Source organism: Panulirus ornatus, chromosome 58 (genome assembly GCF_036320965.1).
Source record: "Panulirus ornatus isolate Po-2019 chromosome 58, ASM3632096v1, whole genome shotgun sequence".
Lineage (NCBI taxonomy): Eukaryota > Metazoa > Arthropoda > Malacostraca > Decapoda > Palinuridae > Panulirus > Panulirus ornatus.
Genome location: NC_092281.1, coordinates 23,499,909 through 23,512,125, shown reverse-complemented (window position 1 = coordinate 23,512,125; position 12,217 = coordinate 23,499,909). Strand labels below are relative to the sequence as shown.

The window sequence follows — 12,217 nt, the reverse complement described above, 5'->3', positions numbered from 1 at the left end:
CTTATATTTACAGTCAAAAGTATTTAAGATATATTTTGTAAATGATTTTGAATGATATTGTATAATATAGTATTGATTTCCTTTAGGGAGGACCTGAAGAAGTGAAATGCTTTCCGTATTTGGGAGTGGACATAGCAGCAGATGGAAACATACAGGCAGAGGTGAGTTGAAGGCATAAGATGGGACTAAGGTCCTAGAAACACTAAGGAGTATGTGGAGTATACAAAGGATTTCAAACAACAACAACAGACCATTAGAAGGAAATATCAGTGTTTGTTATAGCAAAGATGGGTGTTACAAGGTAGTGTTAATAGTGTTGCATGGATCTAATACTTTTAATGGAGAAGATTAGAAGAAAGTCAAAGGAAATGAAATGCCTGAGAATAATATGTGGTGTGAGTTGGGTTTATCATGTGAAGAATGGCAGTGTAAGAGGGATGTGTGGTAGTAAGTGCAGTCTAAGATGACCAGGGTGTGCTAAAATGGTTCAAACATTTGGAGAGAACAAGCAAAGAAAGCCCAAGAGGATCCAAGTGTTAGAAGTAAGAGTGAAGTTGGTAGAGAAGACCAAGGATATAAGATAGAGTGGAAGGAGTTTGGGGGATTCAGAGCCTAAACATTTAGGAGATTGGATGTGTTGCTTGGAATAGAATGAATTGGATTGATATGGTTAATGGGTTGGGGATGACATGCAATGAATAGGGTGAATTGGTTTGTTTGAAGTAGTTACTGTAAACCACAGAAGAGTCTTTTAGGCATGGCTAGTTCTAGTACATCATGACAGCTAGTGAGTGGATGAATGCAAATGAGGCCATTATTTATTATTCTTGATGCTGCTTCATTTGAGGTGCAAATAACAAATGTGTATTAAAGAAAATTTAAAACTACAAAATCATTCAGAATGAATTAAAGAACGATAATGTTTGAAAAAAAAAAGGTAAAGTAGGTAGTACATGGTACACAGCCACCGACCAGGGAGGTATATTACTGGTAATATCCCCCTGGGTAACAGGAAGGTTAGTGACTTTTTTTGACATGGGTAGCTGTCTTCTTTCTGCCTCACCCAAACATGGATTGTTGGCATTCTGTCCACAAACATATAATCTCTCCTTGTCAAACATAACACTTGACAACACTTAACTCACAAAACTCATTCTTCATAACTTTAGATTTCCCTGCAGGAAGTGCTGTGTGTTACCCCTGCCTTTTGGCACAGAAGGTAGAACTAGTAGATAGGCACATTAACTGTGGGAGCATTAGGTAGGAGCCTCTGAAAACATTGTGCTAGAGTTGACGTTTGCCAGTGGCCTGTTAAGGGTAAGGCACTACAGGCTACAAAGCAGCACTGGAGTTCATCGGTTATGGAGACTTGAGTTGCAGCCCTTCCTTGAGGGAGTCCCCAAGGGGAATGGCATCAGAGATGTAGATTAGAAATTTGTAAAATCAAGCTTGACTAAAGGCTTAGTTTAAGCAAATCTCAGCAAGATTGCAATATCACTATTTTTCCTTGGGATTCATGACAAGAAAAGAGAAAAGGTAGAGGAAGTGTAGGACTAAATATACTGGGAGGTGAAACTATGACATTCTAAAAGATACTGGTTAACAGTGTTCCTTTTTGTCAGTACTGCAAAATCAGAGAAAGATTGGAATCAAATCAACAGTTTCATTTGAAAAGTTATTGAACAATCCAGATTGTGCAAGAAGCAGTATGATCACCCATGCAGATAAGTGGTAAAGTTTCAGTTCTTGAGGATTTCACCTTTAAGGAATGCCTTAGATCTGCATGAGGATGAAGGCACAGAGATTCAATATCCCAGAATACACACTGCACATTTGATACCAACATATATCAGAAGTCACTGAGGCTATACTATGGTGTAGATGTACTTTTACTCTTCAAGCATAGTGGCAATGAAATTGAAAATATTTTCAGAAAGTCAACATGATAGTAAATAGTATGAATAAGTAAACTACAAAATCTTCAGAACTTATTTAAAGGAGACATTGGAAAGCCAAATATTTGATGAAATCTATAATGAAGGTATAAGTTGGTATTTAGCAAACATATGGTACAACAAAATAGAGAATTAGATAAAAGTATAATGTTTTAACATGTAATAATGCAACAACACAAACACTGGAAGAGACCTGGGGAAACAAGATGGCCAGAAATAACATCATAAGATATGAAAGAACAAAGTCATCACAAGGACAACCAGATTTATATCAGATTAATACAGGGTAAATTGTGATTAGAGGGCTTAAAGAGGAAAGTTACTGATACAATTGAGGGCGTATGTGAGGAGCAGCAAAAAGGTTCAGGAAAGAACTAGACTCAAACAAAGACCGTAGCCAAACCACTCATTATACATATTCTTTTCCGAGAGGAATGTTCCAAAACAATGGAAGATCCAAATCAGTATAAAAAAAAAAATTAACCTGTAGGACAGCATCACAAAGGAAGATAACCTGCAATTATTTTATATTTTTCTTTTAAACTGCTTGCTTATTCCAGTTTCATAAGTTAACACCAGGAACAGATTACGGAGCTTTTAAGGAAAAATCCTTGCTTAACTCCTGTTCCCTTTTAGTAATACAGGAGAGTTGGATTTCCGCTTCACTAGCCCCTTAGTCATCAACCAACCTGCTGGATACTAGCAAAAATAATAAGGAAGCAGATAGAGGAGTATTTGATTGACAGTCTACTTTAATGGGTGATTAAATCGATGCAGGAGAATAAAACAATGCATGATAAATTTGCTAGATGTCCATAATACACAGCAATATCCTAAGAAAAAAAAAATGTATTTGCCATAAGACCTTTGATACTGTTCATGGAATACTGATCATAAATCTAGCCATCCAAGCAGGGATCAAAGGAGGGCCACTCTACAGGAGTAACACCCTATATTAATGGATGGGACTAAATAACACATCTAGAGAAGGACAAAGGTGACAAGCAGGGCTCCCTAGGACTCGTGTTGGTATGTCTTATTAGGTGGATTTATACTTTGATATGCTGGTACTTCATAATTTTTTTAATGTATGGGACCTATACATGATGCTGCTTAAGGAATTAAATCCTGGGAAATGTAATTTACAAAAGAGTAGTTTAAGCACATGTTAAATGGTTACATCCTTACTGGGAAATTAATAATTTCATGCTGTGAAAGCAACTTAGGAGTTGACAAAGGCAGACTTATCAAAACAAGTATTATGAAGACAAACCATACTTTAGTGATTATTAGAACTGCTCTCAAGTGCAAAGAGATTGACATATTTAAGATTCATATGAAGAACTACCTGAGGCAGGAATATGCAACAGCGCAGTCTTTTCACTCAAGGAGTCATATTATTAACTCGGAAAGGGTCAAAAGGAATGGTACCAGACCAGAATGGAATGAGCAATGAACGTAAGGGAAGTCTTAACCAACTTTGGAAGAAGAATTTCGTAAGACATAATAACTACATAATTGCAGAGATTTCATGAAGACATTAACATACAGAATTTCTTTAAGAGTCAGAAAAAGTCCATAATTAGTTTTTTTTAACCAACAGATTGATGGTCTTGTGTCAGAAGTAAAGAGGAAGTATATGTACCATTGGAAAAAAAATGTAGAAACTTCAAAATAAAAGATCAAAAAGTCCACATTTAAAGCTCCCTCAACATCTGCACAAAGTACTACCTAAGTAATTTGGTACTGTCTGGCTACTTGTATGGGTATGAGGAATGAATAATGGAGCACATTCAACAGTATGGAAAATAGAAATGAATAAATAAATGAATGGTGGGTAGTGGTTGGTAGCCATTGATCAGGGAGGTATATTCCCTGTACTACACACCTGGGTACTGGGAGGGTTAGTGATAGCTGCATAGTGAGCCAGCACTTTAGTGGTAAAGTTGCACTCCTCTGACTGAGGTAGCCGTCTTTTTCCGTCTCCCATCTGCACAGACTGCTGGCATTCTGACCACAAACATACAATCTTATCTTGTCACACATACCACTTGACAAAACAACTCATTCTTTGTAACTAGACATTTCCTGCAGCGAGTGCTTTGCACTAGCTCTACCTTTTAGCAAAGTGTTAGGAGTTATGTATAGAGGTAGTAGGTAGGAACATTACACAAGAACATTAGGTACAAGTAGTAGGTAGGAATATTGTGTGTGAGCATTAGACACATTAGATAGGAGCCTCGGAAAACACTCCACTGGAGTTGCCCTCTGCCAGTGGCCTTTTAAGGGTGTGGGACTAGAGGACAAAACACAGCGCTGGAGTTTACCAGTTATGAAGACTTTAGCAACTTTACAGCATGGTATACAATTGGAGATTACTTAGTCCATCATGAAGTCACACCCTTAAGTGTAGTCTGGATTTTGCCCAAGGTATACCCCTCTTTAAAAGTTTAACTAGGATCTTAACCTGGCTTATGATTGGAAAAATCCACATTTAGTAAAGGGACATAATATACAACTTTTTGATATAACCAAACAAATTATCACCCATTCATCTCTGTCAATAACCATGCTGTACTGAAAAGAGACAAGTACTCCATGAGAGATCCTACTAGTTACATATTTATTTATAATACTTAATCGCCATCTCCCGTGTTAGTGAGGTAGTGCAAGGAAATAGATGAAAGAATGGCCCAACCCACCCACATACACATGTACATACATAAACGCCCACACACGCACATAAACATACCTATACATTTCAATGTATACATACATATGCATACACATGTACATATACTTGCTGCCTTCTTCCATTCATGTCACCACCCCACTGCACATGAAACAGCAAACACACACACACACACACACCCTGCGTTCACGAGGAAGCGCTAGGAAAAGACAAAATAAAAAGGCCACATTTGTTCACAGTCTCTCGCTGTCATGTGTAATACACCAAAACATATTATTCTTGCTAAAAGTGGCAGCTACTTTGTACAAATGACAACTAAATCAATATGCAGTTCTTTTGCATACATCTCAGTTATAGCTGCAAGATATACAACTACAGTGGCTTTTTGTTTTTCATACATGTTCACCATGTCCTGCATTAGCAAGGTAGCGTTCCTGAACAGATGGCCGAGCTGTTAAGGGAAAACTCCTCACTGGGGCCCCTTTTCTGAGAAAAGTAAAACTGGAGGGGAGGATTTCCAGCCCCTTCTTGTCTTCTTCTATGACATGTACAGAATATGTGGGAAGTACTCTTTATCCCTCATTCCCAGGTATATGCCACAAAAAACATTCTACAAAGCAGCGATTCTGAAAGAACAGGTAATGAATCATGCATGTCTAATGTACTTTTTATTATACTGTACTACTCAAATACAGAACCTGATCCAGGACAATGTATAGCCTACAAAAGATTGTAGTACAAAATTTTATTAAATCTTATTAAATATATTAAATCTTCAATGCCTCGAAGCTTAAATTTTTTCTAGAAAATTTTCATTGCTGAAAAGTGCTTACAGTGCTAGCACCAGAATTAAGGTAGGAATTCATAAGGCACCCTTCATTATGTGGTAACCCAATTCAAGAAATTTTGTGATGCACATATGTGCAACCTGGTAATGCATATCCCATATTGTAGATACAATTTGATGTTTCCTATAAAAATGTAAAAGCCAATGAAAATTGCAATTGGATCTTATATCAAGCAAAGCAAGACTAGATCCTATCCAATTGTGCCCATGAACTATGTAAGCAGTGTTAGTTGCAAACAAGTAAAAAAAACCTACAGGCTGTACCTGAAAATAATCAATGTCTCAATGTGATGCGATTAATGAATTACATGATGTTGGATGCACATTATCTACTTATATGCAACTTGAAAAATTGTATAAAATGCTTTTCTTGAAATTAAAAAGTACTAAGAGCCTTAATGTACTAAAACTTCAGCGAGGCATCATATGCATGACGTGGTAGATTGGAACCTCTTTCTCGTGCATGATAAAACTGATGCCCCATTATCTAATCACGAATACCAGTGCCATAGTTTGCACCTCCTGCCTTCCTTAATTCCTGGAGGAAAGCTTCATGATCCAGTTCAGTAGCACTTTCCAGTGTCAGCTCCACAGCAAAGTTCTGTTAAAAGGAAAAATACTGGTAGGTGAAAAATACAAACTTACAGCAAGCTAATCTTAACTGTGCTCTTTCCCTACATCTCTAGGCATGCTTACTGTGTGTATACCCTTAGTCTATTTTTGAGGGATCACTTCTAACAACATGGCTCTTTATGGGGACAAATAATACAGTTATCCTGAAAGCTCAGGCTACTTGAATCTGCATATTTATACATTTACATCTTGTGGTCCTAACCTAATGTCACTCATTCCATCAAAGGCTTTAAATTATTTTCATAATTGTAATCAGAGGTGGGTAACTTGTATGGTGCAATTAGAATAGAATAAAGAGTAAAGATGAGAAGGAAATCATCAGTGAGGGGCATGGGTGAAGTCTTAAGATGACATGGCCATGAAAACAGTAATGAATGATGGAATTATGGAGATACACAATACAGCAGATGGTGCAAAAGAGGAAAGGTAGATCACAGCATGGTAGGAGAGCACAAGGTGATAAAAAGGAAATGTAGATAATAAAAGTAGCAAGGGAACTGCCTAGGACTAAGGATATTTTTGATGTTACAAAAATAATTGGGGATCAAATGTAAAGGAAGCATTTTCTTTATGGAGATTCTATGAATGAACATGTTAGTCTCACTGGACGAGTCACATGTACATGCATTCATGTATGTAAAGGAAGTCCATGTTTCACTAAAATGCACAGCATATGTTGATGTATGCAAGCGACTTCATAGGATGTATGTACCCCATACACCCATTCAAGGTGACTGAAGAGTGTGAGCTAGATTCATGTCTCAGAGGTTAAAAGAGTAATTGATGACCTCTTTGGAGATGCAGACATCCTGTTCTGGGTGAACCACTGTTTTACTTGTTTAATATAATGCTGCCACTGCAGTAACAGGGGGCTGTGATGTGACAACAAAAGGAACGATGTGTTGTGTTTTCCTATAGATAATAAGCAGTCAAATTGTAAGGGATTGAAGTGGGTTGCACAAAGATATGTACGTTGGGGAATTCCACTGTAGAGCGTAATTGTTATCAAATTTCCCACCTGTTTCAGTAGACCCATGCTTTGTACAGACATATGGCATACTGACCCCCCACACCTCTGATTAGCCCACAAAAAAATCACTAAACATCTAGTTATTCATAAATCACCATGGTGGGAAAGTAATGAGCATATGTATAAGTATTTCCCATCCAAATTTTAACAAGACAAGCTTTCTTAAGAATACTTCCCACGTATTCCCTGCGTGTCGTAGAAGGCGACTAAAAGGGGAGGGAGTGGGGGACTGGAAATCCTCCCCTCTCGTTTTTTTTTTTTTAATTTTCCAAAAGAAGGAACAGAGGGGGGCCAGGTGAGGATATTCCAAAAAAGGCCCAGTCCTCTGTTCTTAACGCTACCTCGCTAATGCGGGAAATGGCGATTAGTTTAAAAATATATATATTTTTTTTTATTTTTATTATACTTTGTCGCTGTCTCCCGCGTTTGCGAGGTAGCGCAAGGAAACAGACGAAAGAAATGGCCCAACCCCCCCCATACACATGTATATACATACATCTACACACGCAAATATACATACCTACACAGCTTTCCATGGTTTACCCCAGACGCTTCACATGCCTTGATTCAATCCACTGACAGCACGTCAACCCCGGGTATACCACATCGCTCCAATTCACTCTATTCCTTGCCCTCCTTTCACCCTCCTGCATATTCAGGCCCCGATCACACAAAATCTTTTTCACTCCATCTTTCCACCTCCAATTTGGTCTCCCTCTTCTCCTCGTTCCCTCCACCTCCGACACATATATCCTCTTGGTCAATCTTTCCTCACTCATTCTCTCCATGTGCCCAAACCACTTCAAAACACCCTCTTCTGCTCTCTCAACCACGCTCTTTTTATTTCCACACATCTCGTTTACCCTTACGTTACTCACTCGATCAAACCACCTCACACCACACATTGTCCTCAAACATCTCATTTCCAGCACATCCATCCTCCTGTGCACAACTCTATCCATAGCCCACGCCTCGCAACCATACAACATTGTTGGAACCACTATTCCTTCAAACATACCCATTTTTGCTTTCCGAGATAATGTTCTCGACTTCCACACATTCTTCAAGGCCCCCAGAATTTTCGCCCCCTCCCCCACCCTATGATCCACTTCCGCTTCCATGGTTCCATCCGCTGCCAGATCCACTCCCAGATATCTAAAACACTTCACTTCCTCCAGTTTTTCTCCATTCAAACTCACCTCCCAATTGACTTGACCCTCAACCCTACTGTACCTAATAACCTTGCTCTTATTCACATTTACTCTTAACTTTCTTCTTCCACACACTTTACCAAACTCAGTCACCAGCTTCTGCAGTTTCTCACATGAATCAGCCACCAGCGCTGTATCATCAGCGAACAACAACTGACTCACTTCCCAAGCTCTCTCATCCCCAACAGACTTCATACTTGCCCCTCTTTCCAAAACTCTTGCATTTACCTCCCTAACAACCCCATCCATAAACAAATTAAACAACCATGGAGACATCACACACCCCTGCCGCAAACCTACATTCACTGAGAACCAATCACTTTCCTCTCTTCCTACACGTACACATGCCTTACATCCTCGATAAAAACTTTTCACTGCTTCTAACAACTTGCCTCCCACACCATATATTCTTAATACCTTCCACAGAGCATCTCTATCAACTCTATCATATGCCTTCTCCAGATCCATAAATGCTACATACAAATCCATTTGCTTTTCTAAGTATTTCTCACATACATTCTTCAAAGCAAACACCTGATCCACACATCCTCTACCACTTCTGAAACCACACTGCTCTTCCCCAATCTGATGCTCAGTACATGCCTTCACCCTCTCAATCAACACCCTCCCATATAATTTACCAGGAATACTCAACAAACTTATACCTCTGTAATTTGAGCACTCACTCTTATCCCCTTTGCCTTTGTACAATGGCACTATGCACGCATTCCGCCAATCCTCAGGCACCTCACCATGAGTCATACATACATTAAATAACCTTACCAACCACTCAACAATACAGTCACCCCCTTTTTTAATAAATTCCACTGCAATACCATCCAAACCTGCTGCCTTGCCGGCTTTCATCTTCCGCAAAGCTTTCACTACCTCTTCTCTGTTTACCAAATCATTTTCCCTAACCCTCTCACTTTGCACACCACCTCGACCAAAACACCCTATATCTGCCACTCTATCATCAAACACATTCAACAAACCTTCAAAATACTCACTCCATCTCCTTCTCACATCACCACTACTTGTTATCACCTCCCCATTTGCGCCCTTCACTGAAGTTCCCATTTGCTCCCTTGTCTTACGCACTTTATTTACCTCCTTCCAGAACATCTTTATATTCTCCCTAAAATTTAATGATACTCTCTCACCCCAACTCTCATTTGCCCTTTTTTTCACCTCTTGCACCTTTCTCTTGACCTCCTGTCTCTTTCTTTTATACATCTCCCACTCAATTGCATTTTTTCCCTGCAAAAATCGTCCAAATGCCTCTCTCTTCTCTTTCACTAATACTCTTACTTCTTCATCCCACCACTCACTACCCTTTCTAATCAACCCACCTCCCACTCTTCTCATGCCACAAGCATCTTTTGCGCAATCCATCACTGATTCCCTAAATACATCCCATTCCTCCCCCACTCCCCTTACTTCCATATATATATATATATATATATATATATATATATATATATATATATATATATATATATATATACACCTGTCATCTGCAGCTCTTAAATTAACCTATCATAATAAGTTAACCCACAGATAATCATGGAGATGAGGTAAATAAGAGGTAAAATACTCCCAAATGGTTCCACTGCTATTTATGGCACAAAAGACTGACAAGATTTTGTGGATGATGACAGTAGCCATCCACTGACATGTCAGGAGACCATGAAGGACTAATTTTGAATGTCATATCAGAGGAAGACAATCTCCAAGCAGTGTGGAGGATGATGCACTGGGTCACTCTTTGAAAATAGTATATGGGGTACAAAGGTTTCAATGCTTATAACATGCTGGATCTACATGGCTGTGGTTCTTAAAATAACTCATTTTTTACATTTTTGTTAGCAGTTTCTTGAATAGCAAGGTAGCTCCAATAAAAGGTAAGAATAGCCTTGTTTGCTCACATCCAATCTTTAGCCATTATGCATAATTTACCAAAACCAAAGCCGCCATCCACAGAAATAGTGTTAATAGTGATTTGCTATCTTGTTCAGACCTTCATCAAGGAAGGATGGATGCAGACTGAGCATTAAAATAATGGTGTGCATAACAAACCATACAATTAATTTAACACTTACTGACAAAATCTCTTTGACAAGAGCCTTGTCTGTGGACATCTTTGCTTTCTTTATCGGTGAGACCCCTGTTCCTACCCAGGTTACCAACAAGAACTTTGAACGCTTGCTCATCTCGTCTCCAGTCTGTGGAAATTAAAATGGAGAAATTTAGAATAAAGTATACTAATTTGTTAATAGATTCTGAAGATGATAAAAGCACTAGACCGAAACGTTTCCTTCCTATAAGCTTAGTTACTATACTTACAACAAATTCAGGATACATGTGAAAAAAATACATCTTAAAGATGAGAAAATCACCAGAATTTTAAAGATACACTTTGCACATAAAAATTAATTGTGATTGGTTTTCAAAAGTGTCAGTAAAAGCTATCTTCATTTTAACAAAACTGAATACAGCCAAGCCATTGGATCAACACTTAATGTTTCCTAATTCATGCATCACTATCTATACATGTGTCTGACATCTGTAAGCTATACTCAATCATACAGGGAAGGACTTATGATACATGCCATGTACCTAATTCCAGAGCTGCTCTTTTCTCTTTTTTACATGGTTATATTCAATACTATTTAGTAAATGTGTCCACTTGTAGTTTGCCAATTTTAAAATAAGCCATCTTTCATTGATTTTTTTTTTTCAAACCTACTCACACAGTTTCCCTTTCCCTAAGCATGTACCCAGTTCCTGAAATCTACTTCCGCACTATATAGCATAACAGTCAAGAAAGCAGCCTCCAAAGTGTCTCTAACCTGATACAACCCCATGCATTCCATGGGAAGGACATAACAGGAGACCTGACAAAGAAGAGATAGTAAATTGCAACCATCTACTCTCAACAGTGTATCAGTCTGCAGTAAAAGGCTTTTCTTATATGATGGAATAACCAGTTGACATTGAATTCAACAACAACAAAAAAAATGGCACTGAAAATTGGACAACTTACCTGGAGACGGAGGTAGGCGAAGGCTCGCTCATCCTCGTCAAACTGTGCCTTAAAGTCGTCGAATGTCTGACCTTTAGCAGCAACCATGACCTGGCACCCATCGTACTTGAACACGGCCCTGGAAAAAAAAAAAAGCACAACATAAGTTTGAGCTAGACTCAATACGTGTTTATAAATTTTGTAATCAACATCGAAAACCACATTGGATGAAAGGGAAAAACCCCTCTCTGTATTTATGAGAACAGAGATATGCTGTGCATTCATCAGTGCCAAGTGACCTCTAATACCTGAACAAAAAATCTTTTTCATAAACTTTACAATTATCGTAATGTACCCACTAATACTAAAGGATTCTAAAGGTACTTCTTGATATTTGTTAGTAAATCAATACTAATTATAGTTCCTAGAGAGTAATAGATATTTTACGTCGGCAAAGCACAGCAACTAATGGAATTTGTACTGCAAATACTTTATTTACTTAAGCATCCTCCTAAGTTAATGTATTGTGCCCACTGTAAGATTTGGCCTTGCCTCTACCTACATACACTCAAGCACCTTCAGCCATACTCTCACAGAAATGCAGTCTGTATATACTAGACAAAACATATCAAGTTTAAATAAAAATATCAGTGCTGGGGCGCGATAGCCAGAATAAAATGAATTTGTTAATAGTACTAATTTTTCATGTGTTTAACTTAGCAACATGCTTTATCCTATAAATGATGTATCCCAACATTTTACACCTCTGTATACTGTATATTTCCCATTTTATATGCCTCAATTTTTAACTTACACAGTTTGAG

The 12,217-nt window shown here is 38.3% G+C and overlaps 2 protein-coding genes across 6 annotated transcripts in view; one reads left to right on the top strand and one right to left on the bottom strand.

Annotated features, from left to right (window-relative positions):
• Positions 1–12,217, top strand: part of LOC139766668 (WD repeat domain phosphoinositide-interacting protein 3) — a 105,413-nt gene that overhangs the window by 92,827 nt on the left and 369 nt on the right. Inside the window, exon 8 of the transcript XR_011716935.1 lies at positions 87–161. The gene's annotated coding sequence lies outside the window, so the exon portion shown is untranslated. The remainder of the gene's footprint in view (positions 1–86; positions 162–12,217) is intronic.
• Positions 5,303–12,217, bottom strand: part of LOC139766670 (coactosin-like protein) — a 55,612-nt gene continuing 48,697 nt past the window's right edge. For all 5 annotated transcript variants that reach the window (XM_071695571.1, XM_071695575.1, XM_071695572.1 and 2 more), the window contains exons 3-5: positions 11,415–11,532; positions 10,471–10,593; positions 5,303–6,095 (exon numbers count right to left, since the gene is read on the bottom strand). In XM_071695571.1, the coding sequence (XP_071551672.1) occupies positions 5,982–6,095; positions 10,471–10,593; positions 11,415–11,532 (355 nt within the window). In that variant the 3' untranslated portion in view covers positions 5,303–5,981. The remainder of the gene's footprint in view (positions 6,096–10,470; positions 10,594–11,414; positions 11,533–12,217) is intronic.